This window comes from Thermobia domestica, chromosome 8, assembly GCF_964235325.1.
Source record: "Thermobia domestica chromosome 8, izTheDome1.hap1.1, whole genome shotgun sequence".
In the NCBI taxonomy this organism is placed as follows: Eukaryota; Metazoa; Arthropoda; class Insecta; order Zygentoma; family Lepismatidae; genus Thermobia; species Thermobia domestica.
The window spans coordinates 145,959,563-145,979,483 of NC_137461.1; the positions used below are offsets into that span (position 1 = coordinate 145,959,563).

At 34.5% G+C, this 19,921-nt stretch overlaps 1 protein-coding gene across 2 annotated transcripts in view; it reads right to left on the reverse strand.

Moving 5' to 3' along the window:
- Ac3 (Adenylate cyclase 3) overlaps window positions 1-19,921 on the reverse strand; it is a 976,504-nt gene that overhangs the window by 317,346 nt on the left and 639,237 nt on the right. For both annotated transcript variants that reach the window (XM_081769109.1, XM_081769108.1), the window contains exon 6: window positions 6,735-6,893. In XM_081769109.1, coding sequence (XP_081625235.1) covers window positions 6,735-6,893 — 159 coding nt within the window. The remainder of the gene's footprint in view (window positions 1-6,734; window positions 6,894-19,921) is intronic.

Below are 19,921 nucleotides of genomic sequence, written 5' to 3' on the forward strand. Positions count from 1 at the left end.
TTAATTACTGCCACCTACATTTTCAGAAAAAAAAGAACTGTATCATTTTTGTAAGAAAGAAAGAGCACAAATGAGGTGTAAAATTTTATATTTAGGTTACATTAATCACTTTTTTGTTAAAGAAATATAGTTTGTTAAAAAGGTGTAGCAATGTTAGTCAAGTAAGAAAGTTTTTTCGGGGGGTCTAAGCCAGCTGAACCCCCGCACGGGTGCGTCTCTAGGTGGATATCAAATCTATTGTCTGGATGCTGGACACTGAACACACATAAGAGAAAAACTTCTCCTTTGTATCTTACTATTTTTGCTGTGATACCTGTTTACACACGGACAATCATACTTGTTTTATGAGAGTTTACATTCTTATTCAAGCATAGTTTGGAAGTCAAGATCTTTTTGATGGAGTTATACTATCGATACATCGAGCTGTGATTGCTCAACAGCCGCTATCCTATTTTACCATGATGTTTGTTCTCAAATGAAGATCTTTTTTAACCTGTGATTTTATGTGTAGCCAATGCGAATGTGAACGTCTGACAAGAGTGTATGAAAAGCCTTCTGCGAGTATATATATAAAACGAATTGTGCTGTCACAAAGTAGGGGTGCGGTGGGGAACGAGAAGAAGGAACCATATTTTCTTCTGAGTTGCCAAAGTGCGCTCTCAAGGGATTTGAATACGATTTGTTTCCTCTTCTCACTCTACGAACAAAAAAGCAATAAAGGGTGAAAAGATAGAGAGAGAAAGGAAGAAGTATCGTTGGGAGAAAATTCTGTGAATGGTGCTTTTCTCTCTTGGAATATTCAGACGACAACTCCACAACCTTCACAAGAAACTTTTACGAATCCAGAAGAAAGAAGAGAAACAAAACTGAAAAGAAACTAAAAGAGAAAGTTGATTCAATTCTTACTGTTACGAATCTACTAGCGCAGAAGCAAATTTTCCATTCTGTTCCTTTTTTTCTGAAGGAAGCTTACTGCAAGGTAACTTCTTTCAGATCCCAGGGCTAAATTTTCACTATAAGTACGAAGTTCGTAAAATTAGATAAAGATGCAAACCAAAATAAGGCTAATCTTAAAGTAGAAAAGCAAGACAGAATCACTCTACCTCACAGAATTTTGGGTTATTTTTGAGTTTAATTTTCATTTTCAATACCAAGTCTATTTTAGACATGGACCTACAGTTTGAAGTATGACCTTTACCATATGTACTTAGATCGCACTGCAAATTGAATCCGAGGCACCGCTATTAACGACTAGGCGTTAACTATTTATTTACAAGGGTTCTATTAGTATTTTTGAAATAAAATATGAACATAAATTTTGTACAATATGACCAAAACATGCTTCTCCCTACACTTGTCTTTCAACTTGCATTGACACATGTTGCCATTGAGGAATAAGCTATTTTTCTCTTAAAAGAAGAGAAAGAAAAAGAAAAAAATCTTTTGAAGTTTTTGTCTACAGAAATCTTGCCCAGATTTGTTTTATTCTGAGCAGAAAAAATCTTGAAGCACCCTACTGATGCATAGGGCGATGAATTTGGAGCACATTTTTGAGCATTTAGTAATTACATAATCGATAACGTCTTGTTAAAAAACAACTGTCCCAAATTTAAACCAGTTTCTTTATCTGTGACCAGATTAAATTAATTAAAATGTATTTCAGAGTAAGTGTTTCAATATTTCAATAAAGTAAGTAGTTTAGGAACAATTGAGGTGATTTACTTGAATTTGGTATTGCGTTTATTTCAACACCATTGATTATTTTTATATAGGAGGGCTTCATAAACTAATGAAGCCCTAAAGCACTAATTATAGTCCAAAATTTAGTAAGTTTCCTACTAAGATAAGCAGGATGTTTCATTCGCATGGTGACCGCGTGTGAGGAAGTTTTAACTACCTAGGTACAGTGACTTTGACAAAGTGGTTTCTGATTGAGCATAACTAAAAACATATAAGAATGATATAATAAGAACTTTTGAAACTATATTTTGTACTGTACAAGGAAGAAGGGGTTATAGGATAGTGGGAAAAGACTGTGAAATTTCCGCTCTTAATGTGTAACATTCTTACCTTGGTCGTCTAAGTTATTTTCCTAAAGTAAGTGCATAATATCATAAGATTAAGATTTTCTGTTATAGCTGTGAAATTATTTCGATGAGAAAAATTCGATTGTGGACGCGCCAGAAACCTCTACAGGCATATCTTTTACATTTAATTTTAATGTGTGTGCTTTATTCAAAATTTGTTTATCAAGGATTTGTGCTAAGCTTCAATGTATGTTGACATTTGAAAGAATTCCTTAATTTTGAAACTATTCGAGTTTCTCTCGCTAGCAAAGCGGACTCTTTTATATTACTATTACAGGAAACCAGCATTCCATATAGGCTACGTATAGGAGGAATATAGGTTGATACGAGAAAGTAAATACCAGCCTAGTGAACCAATAATTAGTCAGTTCCTATATACAAAATATCCATACATGTAATTCTTATACGATAATGTGTGTATTAACGTTTGGAAGGATGTAGGTTACTGCTGGGAGTATTATATTATTATTAGGACCATGTATATCACTGGTAAAAAAAAAAATGTGTGTTAACGTTAAGAGAAACACAAACAAATGTATTCTGCTACTGAATATTTTTTTACAGAGGCAGCACATGCATAAATAAATAATTTGACTCAGCAGAGGAAAAAAAAAATATCAATTAGCATTGGTAATAAACGACCTATTTTCAGCGCCACAAAAATTCCTTTTTTCTCGGAAACTATGAATAAGAATTTATTCTAAAGTATCCACACATGGATTATATTTAGCACTGTCATTTATAAACATGTTGTGATGTGGGGATCCTTACAACATTACATAATTTATAGAGATATATGAGATAAGTTCCTACAGAGGTTGTGTGAGAGTATGACCCTCATGCACGAAACTAAACTAATTAAGCAATTTTGCACTCAAATAACCAGAGTTAAGCATACATGGTAAATTACATTGAAAATTCTAAACACGCTTTCGTGATATTTGGTTTGAAGTTCATTACTGAGAATATATTTCAAGAGTTCAGGAGGGGGGATGTGTTTGTTACTGTCTGAATACAAATTGATAAGTTCATTCTTAGGCTGATCTGAGCAAAAAAATATTACGAAATGTGGATATTATTTCATTCAGTTTGTCCTGTGAAAATCTTTGTTGATATACGTAAATTTATTAGTTCTATAAAGACTAGATTTTGTATTTTTTAAAAACTCTATCTTTCATCTCCACAATTATTAAATCAAAAATCTCAAATAAAACTTTCTTTTGACTTGGAGATAAGACACACTTTCCGGGGCATAGAATAGAAATTTAGTTTCCAATTTGTTGTATCATATTATTACAATTTAAGGATTCTAAGTTCCTGACTATCGTTCTTATTTCGTTCCATATGTTACAATTTATATCTGATTTAGTTTTTAACCGAAGATCACTAAACAGATTTTTTATATAGACAAAAATCTTTCGACACAAACAAAGCAAAAGTAAAAATTGAGAATTATTCAAAATGTTTTTTAAGCCAATCGCAGATTGAATTGACTCAAGATTCCAGTTATCAGCTTCTTTAATTTGCTCCATTGCATTGCAAAGTTCATTGTAGTGTATTTTGATCGTACTAGTAATAATACTACTGAGTAGGAGATGGATGAGATATTCGCAGATGCTCTGTGTGACTAGTTGACCGTCCGAAGAAATAACATGAAATGCTGTTAAACTATAAATGAAGATTTTTCACTACTTTAATTGTTTTTGCCGCGCGAAGAAGAACTATGGTTAATGGGAAGGAGTTTTGGAGAATTTCTTGTACACCATTCGTGTGTAACTTGACATTACACTAACTCCAACATATGTTCGACGTAAGTTTTGAACTCGAAATGTCAGAATTTCTCAAAACAGTAATAATTATAAAAACTATGTCATTAACTTTTTTACAAGCGAAAGCATCATAAAATCCTATAAATCTTTCAATTTTGCCATTTTAAACAACAGCGAGAAGTTATGCTGCTTTGAGTTTTAACTGATACGTCTGTTGTCTCACCTGCTTGGGGTAAAATGTGCTTTTTCAAGACTACTTAATTACGTGTTCCTGAATCGCTGTCATTACTGCTTGGCCTAAATCATTCTGAGTGTCAGTAGAAGTTCCCTTCAACGCGTTTGCAGACTCTACGTGATCTCTCATGAACGATTGCTCAGCAGATAACAAGTTCACCCCTCTAACCACACTAACCCCTTCCTGTGACCTCTAAATGGAAGTTCTAGCACACCCAAATGGCAAACAACATCAATTAATTTGCTCAGTTTTTCTGTTCTTTGCAACGACTTCATTGTACTTAATTGCTTGCAGTCTAAAAACTTTTGAGAATACGCTTTATGTAAACCAGATTCAGTATATTATGATTCTCTGCACACCTTGACACAAAGCATATATCTGCTTTGTTATCGATTTTTTTACGGTAGTCACACCAGTTCCACATGCTCGCTCATTACCTTCCCTCCAACATTTAACACCAGTAACAAAATAACTTTTCATTTTTACATTTACCAGTTCCACAGAACCATTTGTATTTGCTGTACCACAAACTTTGAAACTTACTACCATACTTCCCATCATGTTCTCTCAAGTTCAAATGAAGTCTATTTATTTTCCATTTTAACTTCTTTTTCTGTTCAAACAACAACGCTGAGAAATTATTGTTCAGTAAAGCTTCATAATTGAAATCTGGTTTGTCAAAATACGATGCCACGACCGAACGCGAATCTACTACACATAACAAAATGACTTTACAAACGCACACTCAAGCACAGAGATAAAAGCTAGCCGTTATCACTTCACCTTTACTTGTCACTCTTGCGAAATACACAGCAGGATAAAGTTCTCAATACAACGTATGAACTTTCCACTAATGATCTTTTTTATATTTTTTTCCGGATGTTGGAGACACATAACGACAAAATGTGTAGAATATTAATCGTGAAGGATATATTATATCCATTTAATATTTTATAGTAGGAGCTCGAAAGGTAATTTAAAATTAATAAAGGTAAAAAAAAAAGATAAATCTGTTTCTGGCATTTAAAAATCTGCCTTAAAATAAGCTACAACCCTGCAACCCTGCAACAACGGAGAGCTTAACGTCTTTTGAAGGGTTCTACACAGGAAGTGTTTGACCTTTAATTTTACGCGAGTCCGGTATTCCTACGCGTCCATAGGTTGATGAAAAGAATATGATTCTAACACAAAAATAATGTTTAAGGTTCTATAGACCCTTTACGATCTGTCTATTTACATCAAAGCAGGTTTCAGAAAAGTATCTAGTTATATCGTGTAAAAAAAATCGGAAAAGAAATTATAACAAATTTTAATGTAGGAAACTTTAAGCTAAGAAATTTTTCGTTAGTTAAATTAAACTTAATACACATAAAATTCTAAAGGGTAGACACTGTCTATCGTATCCTCCCTCAAGTCTCGCCATTGGTATTATAGCTGAACAAAAATTACATGTTACGATTCATCAAAAGTCAAAGAATTAGATGGTAGGACACCTAGAGAAAATGGATGATGCAGAAATGCCAGAGAGAATGTTAAGGAAAAAGCTTATTTTATAGGAGACGACTTGGGAGACCAAATCAGGTCTCAGAATGACGACATGATAGAAGTATTAGACCGCATGAAAGTGAGGGGATGAAAATAACTGAGAAAAACTAAAGTCCCTTCGCAAAGAAGCTCAAAGCTTAACCCGACCTATGACGTCAAAGACTAAGAAAGTAAGGGTACCTGATGAGCTGCAACAGAAAAGGAGCTATTCATCCTATCGAAAATCATCTGGTGGAATGACCCTCTATTTATCTGCCTGGGTGAACGGGCTAAAACCTACATCCAGGAAGAATACTCATACGGCTCAAGACGTATTATCTTCCCTTCGATGACATTTAAAAACGCATAGAAAAAATTGTGAAAAGAAGTAGTTGTGAGTGAAATTTCATTTTAAAAAGCATCATACGTATAAAAACTATTTGTAGAATCACTAAGAATTGTTTATAATAAAATATTGGATATAAAGGATATCTAAACTGATCTTGTATAATTTTAATCTAAGGAAGCTGAAGTACGAAGTGTGTGTAAATTGCGTCTGCATATTTTGAAAATTTATAGTATTACATTGAATAATTTAAGATGTCCTGCATAGTTATATGCACCATGCAAAAGAAAATCTAGCATTTTGATGTAGGCATATAGGAAATATTGTTTATAGTCAGTACTTTTGTTTATGGAAATTTAACATTCCTTTTCAACATCGAAGCTATATGAGAGTGGATCTAATGTTAAAGATGGAATCTAAACCACCATAATACCTTCCAATTGTTAATGCTGTTCCATCGGAAATCGAATCGCAAACCTCGTGCAGCAAAGGTGCACGCCCTAGCCACTACACCAGCAATGAGGGCTGTATTTATATTCAGTGCAGACGTGCTCGTTACTTTTTCCGTTTCAATATTTCAAAAGTATGCAAGTTATACTCTATAACTAATTTCTTGGCAACCACGGAGTTTGAAATTTAAGGTTATGTGTGTCCCTCCTACGGGCGAACTTGGATACAGATACAAGATTATAATTAACATAAAGATACATAACGGAAATTGAGTTACATTAGGATTATTAGTAAAAAAAAAAAACGAACATGATAATACTTACCCAGGAAGACCACTACTCTCCATTTTATTGGCTAGTTCAACGTCTTTGGAATACACATCAAATTGCCATTGTCGCTGTCCTAATACTCCAGCTAGTACTGCTCCAGTGTGGATTCCCACCCTCATGTCAACTGGAGAATTCGTAGACTGTTGCACATATCTAAAATGGAAGAACAGAAAAGAAACTGTTAGGAAATATTGAACTTATAGATGATACACGAGTATTGAACTTATAGATGATACACGAGTCAACTCCGATCAAAAGACACCGCTGACTAGAGGTGTGCAGTTTTCTGAAAGTAAGGAGTAACAGGGAATGATTCCTGCATCATTCTGTGACTTCAAACGAAAACTGAATGTGATATAACAATTGTAAATGATGAGGACAACAACTGGATCTTAAATATCTACCAGGATGGTTTTCTAAACCATCTTTCCGATCATAGATGGTGTTAACGCTGGTATAAAGATCTATGGTGGAAATGACCTCTCATGTTTTTCTCAGGCGAAATGAAACCAACAATGTGGATCGTTACAGTGCTTAACTCCATGAAATCCACTGAAAATTTCTCCCCATGCATTCAGCAATGGTCAACAGACATAGTGTTCTCATATTGGGCGACAATACTTGCCCGCATGTCGTGTAAAGAGCGGTGTAAGCTCTCCACGAATTGCAGTTCCTCATTCCCCGTATTAAACCGATAGCTATCTCAGTGATAACCAATTCTTCTGACATCTTGATCACTTTGTGTCAGGGAACATCTTCCGCGATGGTTGCGTAGTACAACATGTGGTTGAAGATTTGTGTGCATTGCAGACTGTAGACTTCCTTCGCCACGGAATCCAATTGTGGTCTGAGCGATGGCAAAATGTGTGGTTGCCGATGGCGACTATTTTAATTAACCTGGTTGTTTTCTTTCTTATCCTTCTGAAATGATGCACCTGGAGTAGGCATTTCAATCACACTAACTTAATATAAGACAACGTTAATGAGAGACCGTGTTCATAGAAAGAATCATATTCTATTTAAAACTATTTATTAATAACATATGAAGATTACAGGTGAAAAAGAAGGCAAGTCAGTTTTTTTATATAATTTTACACAATTGTCCTGTTTTCCACTGACTTGCCTACCTCTTTCCCTATTGGCAGACTCTTTAGCATTAAATTTCTTAGTGACTAAACTTCTTGTTACTGCGGGATTTAGTCCATACAAACTACACCTTTCAGGCTACATTATTCACTTTTGAACACTGTTCGACTTGCCTTCTTTTTACCCTGTGGTTTTCATCGTACAATGTATTTATTTATTGTACGAGAGGAATAACGTAAATGGATTTCATGATCTTAACAAGCAATATGTCATCATTTTGTAAAACAAAAAGGTATAAAAAGTGCCTGATGTCACAGACACTAAAGACCATAATTTCAAATCTAAAAATAAAAAGGTTTGGAAACATGTAAAAAAAATGTAAGAATTAAGGCACAAAATCGCAAAGACTATTCCAACATTCATTATAGATAGTAAATATTTGATTTTTACAATTCTGATATAAAATAATAATAATACGAGTACGGCATCAAGGAAAGGCTTTTTCACACACATAATGGTCAACAAATTTAATATTCTTATTAAACAAAATATACTGATAAGTAGGGCCTACGTACATCGCAGTAACGTCTTTTAAAGCGTGATCTTTTTTATAAGATTTAATTCAAGTACTAAATTAAACTAATCAATTATTTATCATTAATTTCCGAAAAGAGAACGAAATAAAGTGTAAGGAAGGTTCTATTAAAATTATCACATCTATCATCGATATTGGTGTGTTACTTTCTACAACTGAAAAGTTCCCGTGTTGCGCTGTCTTCAGCTGATTGGTTCGTCTTTGCGTACGCTTTTTCTGTTTTGTTACAGTCCATTAACTGCATCTACTTCACTCCTCCTTTCCTTTCCTGTCATTATGCCCTCTGTCACATCCCCCATGATACAGTTCCTTCTCAGCCAATGTCCCAGCCAGTTTCTATTCCCCTTTTCAATTAGACCTACATTAAAAATTGAATTACATCTATTATTTTCTCCCCCACCATTTGTAGTAAACATTTATTTATTTTCCGTTCCACCCAAATAATCCTTTTTATTCTTCTTCACATTAAAATTTCGAGAGTTTCTAATCTTTTTTCATTGCTTTTGCGTAATGTTTTTGTCGGGTAGAGTACAATACTCCACGCGAAAAGTCTTCTCACTCGATCTTCAAGGACCAACAGAATAGACTTTTCTTTCTCCTAAAGGCTTCTTTTGTCATTCCTATCCTTATATTTCATGTTCTTACTTCATAGCATTTCTAATAATACCACTCAGGTATCGAAAACTAGTCACCTGTTTTATTTTCATCCCATCTGCTTCTATCAAAAAATATTATGTCAAGGTCGGTGCCTTCCCAACTCACAATCTTCTATGTATTTGTAGATCTCTGGGTTTCTTATGCTGAAATAATTTTCTTCCTCATTTCCATACCCACGTTGCGAATGCAACCAGTCATTCCCTTTTCATAATGTGCGTTTTTCTACGTGTATTACATTACGCATTAAAGCACATTGTAGGTCCTTTCCCGAATCTTTCAATTCAGTGACTTAGAAAGGATGATTTTCCGTAGGATTCATTAATTTTCCGTAGGTTTCTGTTTTACTATTTACTGTTGTTCACATCACTAATAATACTACTTATTTCAACAAAGTTAATGAAATATTCTTCTTTGTTAGACTAATTGATACCATTATCATTGTTGAAATATTATCATTGGATCTCCCTCCTAGCTATATGGTTAGCGTAAGCGATTTTGGTGTGAGAGACCCAGATTCCATTCTCGTCCGGTTTCGATACCACTTTTAGCTCAGGTCCACGTATCATTTAAGCTCGATACTGAAAAGACACGGTAAACTCTAAACCAACTATCTAAATTACTATTGCTATTAGACTTCCACGCCAAGCTATGCACATGTATGGGAAATCTAATAGAGGAGAATGTGCCTGTATGTTTACAGGTAATACATTCAAAAACAGTATTGAATTAAGAAATGACGGTAAGCTGTGTTTGATATGGATGAAGCATCTCAATGAATTTTTCTTTTTGCAAAAATTGTCCAGTACATGTAAGTAGCAAACAATTGTTGATAAGAGGATGGAAGAGAATGTGAGATAGTGAAACTGTCAAAGCGTAGATCGAATGGAGTGTTATATTTGTCACAGAGACCCCTATCTTGGGCACCGGAGGTTTTTTGAAAATTTTAAATCGAAAAGTTTGTAATTTGATATACAATTGAAAAGATTATGGAAAAAAAGAAAAGAAGTAGTAAAAACGTATTCCTGTGAGGCACCGTTTACGAAATGGTTACCACGTGGGTAATTTTTACAGTTAGACAAAATGCTTAGACATTTCAAATCTTATACATCACAAACGGCTTAAGATAAAATGATTAAATACAAAGTGTAATGAAAAAATATCAGAGAATGAATCAAATAGAGAAATCTATTTTATGCACAAGGGCTCCACCATAAGGGTCCGGAGCCAACTCAAAGATTTTAAATAGCAAGGTATAACTAACTAACTCTATGGCCTATGGAACCCGGAGGTTCAATGCCGCGTTCACAAAAGCTCTCCACTGACTTCTATCCTTAGCTAACTGCATCCAGTTTCTACTTTGGATTCCAATCTCTGCGAGATCGATCATAATATTGTCCTCCCATCTGCGCCTAGGTCTTCCTAATGGTAGTTTTCCGATTGGTCTTCCAGTCAAGACTTTGAAAGCGTTTCTACTTTCTTCCATTCTAGCTACATGACCCGCCCACCTAAGCCTCCTAGACTTGACGACCCTAACAATGTTGGGTAAACCATTTAAATTATGTAGTTCCTCGTTATGAAGTTTCCGCCATTCCCCATTCCCGTTCCTCTTGGATCCGAATATTCGTCTCAGGATCTTGTTCTCAAATACTTTCAGTCTATGTTCTTCCCTCAGAGTAAGTGACCATGTTTCCCAGCCATACAAAACAACAGGCATGACTATCGTTTTGTATATTTTAAGCTTCAAATTCCTCGACAGAATTCGCGACGACAAGAGATTTTGAACCGAATAGTAACACGAATTCCCTGCTTTTAGTCGACATTTAATTTCTTCGTGAATATGATTTTCCTCTGTTAATATTGATCCTAGATATTTGAAACTATCCACTTTATCAAAAGTATTATTTAATATTTTAACGCATCTATAATTTGCTGTATTACGGTCCCGACGCACTTCCATGTATTTAGTTTTCTCTGCATTTACTTCTAAACCCATGTTCCTGCAAGCGTTTAATAAGATCTCGATCTCTGCATTGCTTTCTATTTTTCTCCTATCATCCCCTATTAAATTTACATCATCAGCATATGCCATAACCTGGTGAATGCCGTTCAACTCTAGGCCCTGGTTGCTATCTTTGATTTTCCGTATAGCGTATTTCAGAACAAAGTTAAATAATAATGGCGACAACGCATCTCCTTGTTTCAGGCCATTTTCGACGTGAAAGCTCGTGGACAAAAATTTTCCTACCGGACTTTACTTTGGGATTCATTTAAACATATCTTAATTAATCTAATTAGCTTTCTCGGTATTCCAAGTTATGTAAGAACGTTGTATAATGTTTCTCTCCTAACCGAGTCGTACGCCTTTCTAAAATCAATAAACAGTTGATGCACCGGGGTATTGTATTCCCACTTTTTTTCGAGTATTTGGCGAATGGTAAAAATTTGGTCGATAGTTGATCGATATCGTCTAAATCCTCACTGATAATCTCCGATAATTTCATCTGCATATGGGGTAATAGCAAGGTATGTGATATGAAAATATCATGAAAAAGTAAATTACTCTTGTAGAAAACGAAATTCATGGGGGGTCACCGTTAACAAAATGAACACCACTTAACAGAGTTTTATTTAAGAAATTACATTTAGATGGTTGCCATTTCATAAATACTGCACCAAACGAAAAACATTTTTCTATAAGTCTTGTTTAGTCTTACATGCAGGGGCGTCATTTAGGGGGGCAGGGAGGGGCATTTGCCCCCCTGAGTTTGCGATTTGTGTAGATTTTAGAATAGTAGAATATTATCAATAGAATAGTAGTAAGTTAGTGAAAACGCGAAACTTTACTTATATCAAGGGGTCTTGCCCCCCCAAACTAAATCTGAAATGACGCTAGTGCTTACATGATCATTCCAATGATGAATCAAATTATATATCTTGCCATTTAGAATTTTCGGGTGGCGTCCGGGGCAGCGTGGTAGGATCCAAAGTGCGACAAACAGAGTACGTCATTCAATATGATCTTTAACACATCTGCAGTATTTATTATCTCCAGTCGTTGATGGTTATAATTACTGGATGTTTTATCTTAAACGATTATTATATAAATTTGGCATCAAATGAGTTATTTCTATCTTATTCCTCCATTGAAATTGGAGTTGGTAGTGTACCATTAGCGGTTTCAACAATAAACTCCTTAACTTTACGTTATATCGTAATTTCACAAATAAACGAAACCCATTGGCTTCTCTTTAACCTTTCAGAGACGGATGTGGCACATAAACACAGTCGATCGTTCCATTGAGGCTGGGCATATATAAACACAGTATCTGAATTGAAAAGGGTGTGGATCATAAGAACCATTTGCATTTAATTTGTCAAATAAGTCATTAGTACCCAATCATAGACTTCAGCTAAAGGCTAACTTCGGACCGTAACAACGTCGGAAAATATGGTGAATGTGAGAACGTTCATCCAGAAATCTCGGCGACTTTTTTCTCATTGCAGAACCTGTTGCTCTAAAGTTTGATACACAAACTTGAACAATTTTTCTATCCGGAACAGAATCATGTCGGCTAAGACGGAACTGAATGCGAAATCCCCGCTGAGTAATAATCACAGAACCACCATTACGAATATACTCCTCCACAACTAAACACACGATGCACACCGCGCCACGTCATTGCGACTACTTAAAATGGCACATATACCGTTATCGATCGAAACCCCCTCCGCCGCGGTATCGTACCACAGCTCACACACAGTGCCCTCCCTAATACTTGAGGTTCTTTTGCCAGACCCTGTATAAGAAATTTATCAGTCGACAGATTACATGTAGTTGAACAAGATAACACATCTCAGGGCAAATAATCATCTTTAATTTACGAAAAAATCGAAAAAGTGAACCCTTCAGGCGCTGATTCAGTTTTCATTTTACTGGATGTAAGTTTTAGTTACTTACGCATATGTAGCAAGATACAGTGTTAATTAGTAGATTGTTGTTTATCTGTTCCTAACGGTAACGCACATACTTCTTGTACTAAACTTTGTGTCCAAACATGTTTCATTTTTCAACGCATACAACGTATAAACATGTTTAGAGAGATAGATAAATATTAAAACAATGGATGGAAATATTTTAACAAAAAGCAAATCATCTTATTAACCAAACTTTCATTCACTTTTAATTTTAGTAAAGTCTGGATTGCTCGCAGCCATATAGCTCATAAATCATTTCCAGAGGTAAAGATCATACTTTATGCAGTGAAGCACTCAGGTACGTCAGCGATAATGTAAAAGAAACTTCCTCCAACTTGCTGCTCGAAAACTGATCATAGATAATAAATAGTATTGAAGTAGAAGTATTAACAAAACCATTGAATGTGCATTCTGACATTCGTTCTGACGTTCCTGAAAATAAGCCTGAAAACGTTGCTATGTGTATTGGCAAATTGTAATCTTGTAAGTCTGCGTTATAGAAAGATGTTATCCGTGCTTTCGAACCCACTTGGTCACTTATAGTGTCCACATATTCGCTAGCAGTAATTCGTCCTTCGAGTGTAATAATGGACCATCAAAATACAATGTTGGCCACAAAGTATACTACAGGGTTATTACAAATGATTTGTCATATTTTAAAGTGGAATATGTTGAAAATTATTAATACAATAGGTTTGAGCTAATCGTGCAAAGGAAGGAACACATTAGAAAGTTTAATTTCTCATATTCGTGGCTCGTGGCAAAAGATGGCTTCGTCTAGAACAAACTATCATTTTTACCTGCTACTGAGGGGGCCGCGGTTGCTCAGGGTAGAGCGTTCACCTCTGGTGCTTGAGGTCCCGGGTTCGAGCCCAGTCCTCGGCAAGTGAACTTTGTGATGGACAAGCACCGCGTGCGTGGGTTTTCTCTGGGTTCTCCCGTTTCCTCCCACTTTCTTCATTCCGCCATTTCATTCATTACTCATAATCACCGTCTCCTTTAGACTAACCGGCATAAGCGTTGGACGTAAAACTCAAAGATTTCATTTCATTTTTTTCACCTGCTACTGAAAGCAACAGTTGTTATTTGCATCTGATGGCAAAACATGTAACTATGTTGAAAACTGCTATTTTCGAACTGATTTATATTACCTTTACTATCCTAGTAAACTTAAACTAGAAATTAAATCACTGAAGAAACAAAATGTTTATTTTAAAAAAATATGACTGTGTAATGATTTGTTTTATTTCGTCTGATGAAGTCAATATGTTCAGTTAGTTAGCAAAACTGTTGTACAGGCATTACTTTTAGAAAATAAACGTTGATTTGTTCAGTAATTTGATTTCTAGTTTAAGTTATACTATTTTTCGATTTAAGCTCTATTGAAAATTCCACAACAATAATTACAAAATACAAATACTAAAAATGTCTTTGGACCAAATGTGTTTATACAAAATGCACATGCCCTTTGGGCCGAAATATCCTTTGGGCGGAATATCTAATGGGCAAATTGCATTTTGGATTATTGTTTTCGACAAACTGTACTTTGAATCAAAATGTCTTTGAACGAATTATACTTTGTACTAAGTATCTTATGGGTGACTTATACCTCGGACCTTCTTTTGTACGAGACGAATTGTATCTTTTGGACGAGTTGTACTCTGGGGCAAATGCTTATGCACAAATTGTATTTTGGACTAAATGCCTATTGACCCCAACATATTTCGGACAATATATTTCTTTTAGGACCAAATGTTCCTAGACGAATTTTCTCTGAGTTGTTTGTTTCTGTTACTTAGTTTCAAATGTTACTTAGACTAACTATCTATGGACGAAGTGTTCCCCAACTGTTATTACCAGTAGTTCGAAGTGTTGTTTGTTGACTTGCAAAGAAGATGGTTGTTGTGTGTATGTGTGAACGATTATATCATCGAAGCACCATCATATGCTGTTCAATCATACGACGAGTCAACGGTGACGTATATGAAGCGGATCACATGAAATTATGCAATCTCTCTTACAGACATTGCTGTGGAAATCCCCTGACAGATTCTCCATAGATTGTTGTGGGTTTCTGTGTGGTGAACAAGCGTTGGGCCGTCAATAGCCACAAACTCGATTGTCTTTGGAGAGTTTGTAAAGATAAATGGACCAGATTTGATGAAACTGTGCATCAGTGGAGTCTAGGTAAGTTGAAATTAAGACCTATGGCAATGAATAACAGAGATAGCTGCCCACTGAGCACAACCGCCTCAGCGTCCCGATATATTTATTTTGTACTGGTAACGCCGTGCCAAGTTCGTAACCATATGTGAAACGATCTTATATGTTATGCATTAAGTTAGCATTCACATTTCATATCTTCGTTAGCAATATTAACTAGTTACCGAAACTAGTCAGCTTTTCTAACTTCTCCGTTTCCACTTTCAAAACCTTCACTATTCGTTCTCTTCTAAATACCATTACTTTCGTCGTTTTTTTAAAAGTGTCTCTTAGCTCTTCGTTTACACTCGGTCAATAAATTAAAACCAGTATATATTAGAAGTAAATTACAACAGTACATTTATTTTCCTACCTATAATTGTTTTTTTTCAGCTTATGAACATTGTGTGGGCTTTAGAAATTTTATCTTGGTTTTATTTTTCTTTTCTTTTCCTTTTTTTTTTAACTGGAAACAATGTTATATGCATATATCTAACGTAGCCACAAGCGAAGTCTAACAACTACACACGTACAATTCTACTGCAGCCATCCCACTCCTGAATCCTCAGAGCAATTTACATTTCAATTAGTAACTAAACAGAATTACCTTCACTCAAAATTGCGTTAACAATCAATTATCATGGGAACAGTTCCACTCAACGTACAAGCACACAGCAAGTCTCACAAAGTTTCAAGTTGATAGAACGAGTGGGAAGGGACAGGGAGAAAAAAATACTGGCTCTGAAGTCCATGTAAAGCAATTAAGGTTGAAAGGCTAGGAAAACACACACACACACACACACAAGCCCACATGCACACACGTACACATATGATGTAAATATTACTATCACTCCCATCATATTTCTGTAATCTTACTCTAAAAGGTATAACTATGTGACCTTTTAATAACTTTCTAAATACTAAGTTAAATGAATTGCAAGATTTTGAATGATTATACTTTTAAGCATACAGAAATAACTTGTGTTGTAGGTTCACTATATCTAGGAGAAGAGTTATTGCATGTGATTTAGAGACAAGTTTTCAATCCCAATAATTATTTCAACATTATTCAATGCGTATTCATGAAAGTTATGTTAACTCAATGAAACATAAGCATAGAATTATTTTTTCTGAAGTTCAAATTATTTATTATTATTGTTAATTTGGTATCAATGAGATAACTACGTTATTTATAAATATATAAATCCATATACTAAGTTCTTTTTAGTATTTAGATGTGAAGGAGCCAGAAGACTAGGATTCTGAAAAAGAACACATTCTAAGTATATTTGTTTACAATATACTTTCTCTCGAAATTATTAAAAATATACAATAATATTATAAATAATTAATATACTAACGTTGTACTTTATTTGATACTAGCAAATGCTTCTATATGTTACTGAAGGCAATATTTTTGTTTCTCCTTCTGCGTCTTTCGTGTAGAATTGTTCTGAACTCGAAGTCTCACATATAATTTGATCACCTCGTACGGTCGTCATAGCGGACCACCTCCAATTCTCTTACTTTCCTTCTAGGATAAATATCACAAAATGCTGAAATACATGTTTAATTATTATAAGTGAAGAGTTCACACGCCAGATTTCATCTCTGCAAACTTTCGAGATATGAATATTCTACTATAATAATTGATACCACTAATTTCCGCCCTCTTCAACGTCGAATTTTATAAAGTCCTCCCTTGTTTCTGGCTGCTTACGTCATAAATTCTGTATAATGAACATATTCCATGTTTCTACTTAAACAGAAACGCGTTTTATTCATTCAGTCAGGAATTAGTCTTATATAAACAAGTATATACTATATAGCTACCAAATAATAGCTACTTTAAAATATTTTTGAGATGACTAATAAATCTTAGAAAATTTTTCATTTTTTCATTTTTCATTTTTTCATTTTTTCATTTTTTTAAGAAAACCATCTAAAACGACACACACACCACTAATAAGGTAGTCCCCTAGGATTTTTATGAAAACGATATACTCGTATTTATTTAAGATTTTTTTTTAAAAAATCGTTATAGAACAATTTCTGGGAAAATTTTATTTACATTATTTTCGTGTTTTAGTGTTTTCAATCTATCAAGAATATTAAAAGAACTCGAAATTTTTTATTTAAAATTCAACCAAAACAAAAGTTTAATCCAACCTAAATAGTTTTACGATATATGAAGGTTGTCACCGTTGAATTCAAATCCGACTATATTTTGGGGTAACAAAATACTTATCACTTACATCGTCGTTCGTGAGTTAAAATAAATAAAAATAAACTAGATAGTTTCGTGCATTTATCTCACTTTTCATTAGGCAATGGCTATATTTGACTTTTTCCTAATTAATTAATGCTTCAATCTTGAATATGCTAATTGGACGTAAGTGCTACGCTAATTGCTACTGATATTACTACTACTACTACTATTAACACTTAGAACATCTTTTTGAATAATGGAATACTCGAACCTCATAGAACATTTAGGATTGATTAATAATATTATTCAGATTTTGGTGAGTAACCCTGTCTTTTGTAACCATGTTCTCACTTTTATTTGTTCAATAATTAACGCACTGTGAGACTTTTCTCTTTTAGTTTTTAAGTGTTTTGTTTTATTGTTATTTATTAACTTTTCTTGTTATATGTATTCTACTACACATGTTCTTTTAACTTTCTCGCAACCTCTGTTTTAGTCTTTTAGAGAGTTTTTGTATGACTTGGGCAATGTGGAAACGTCTTTGCCTGGCAGTGAAAGATTATGTTTTTTCAGGTAAAAAGAAATCACTTATGTAGCATCCTTTTAGATCAATACCTTTTGTTCAACGTTTCTCCAATGAGTAGATTCTATCCCTAAAGCACGTTCTAGAAGTCTGCAAAGCACTACGGCTCCCATAACCTCTTTATTGACTCAGACTTTTTCCAGCCAAAATACTCTTTAGATGTGGAAATAGGAAGAAATATGGAGTGCCAAGTCTTGTAAATAGGATGGATATTCCAACAATTCGTACTCCAAATTTCCAGATTTCTTATTGTCAAAACGCCTTGTTCTGTTCTGATGAAAGATGATTTTTGCCTTTGTTTTTAAAACATTTGTAGACTTTGACATTTCATAGGAGGAGTTTTACCGAACAATGGAAGCAATCAAGCTGTTTTCTTTCAATTTGTCCTGAAGATTTGCATGATTTTCGCAAGTTATTGTTTAACCAAATAAGAATAAGAGTAATCCTTTTTCATTTTAAGAAATACTGGTCGACTTTTCTACAGATTAACTCATCCTTTTTTAGGAGCAGGATGACGGGTTTCCACCCACTGCTTTGGTTGCAGTTTTTATTCTCACATGTAATAGTCGATTTAGCCTCATCCACAGTAAACAATTAAGGCACAAAGTCAGTTGAATTGTCCAAAGATTGCTGAGAAATTCGTTTCCCGTCGGCACTCAACAAATGGGGCAGCCATCTTGCCCAATGCTTTATCATATTCTCATGTAAAATGTACTGTAGTTTTTCTTCTGATGTGCCAATGGCATCAGCTATTTCATACACATTTAATCGGTGAATCATCCTATTCCATTTTCTCGATATATTAATTTGTGCTTGCGGTTTTGTGACGGCCTTTACGTGGATTATTTTCAACAGAAAGACGGCCACGTTTTAACTTAGCCGCCCATTATTCCTCTATAAAACGAAAGAACAGATGCCTTCAAACACTGAACAATTTTGGATGAATTTTCTTTGGATATAAACAGTCCAGTTCAAAGAATTTTATGACGGCACGATATTCCAGTTTGTCAGTTTGAACGAAACATGCACAACACGTCTCCTCTCAAAAACCATATAAACACAATTATTTGGAAAATCAAGTTAACATTTGACCTTACGTTATTTTGAAACATGTTTCAACATAAAAAATAAAACTTTTACTTGATATTAACGCCATCTCTGTGCAAGTCCAAGAAGTTCTTACCTTATTCACGTATTCTCATTGAGGTTATACTCTATTTACGAGAAGTACGCTTCAAGAGCTCATTTTTGCTTATTGCTTTTAATCAAGGAATTATTTTATGAAAAGCACGTATCAAACCGGGCAAGTTTTGTGACGGGAATAAATAAGCTCGGAGCAGACGTCCCCGTTAAATACCTCAATCAATCACTGAATAGCAACTGGACAGTCCATCAGAGAAAATAATGAAACTTATTTCATTCTTCATATTCTACATAGCATGTAAGATATATCTTGGCATCCCAACTTGAATTGAATGTGAATTTCATGGATTTCGACAATGTTCTATTTTTTCTGTTGCCTGGTATTCCTATTATGAACATTTGTAGAAACTTGTCGAGCAATAAGAATCAAATGTTAAAATGCTACTATTTAAAGTCAAATGTTTTTCCGATGACAATTAATTCCCACCACTCAATTTTACTAATAAGTGCACGATAAGGCAAGATAGATAAATGAAACTACAAATGATGATAATATTACATTGTTTGCCTTTATAACACATTCCCATTGTCTGTGATATTTTCTGTTGTTGTTCTCATGTATATACTTTTTTCCTACGTCTCTTTGTTGTATCAACATTAAGAGACAGCTTGATTCTTCGGTTTAAAGTAAGAAACGAAACTTATAACCTCACAGTGAATCGTCCTCGCTG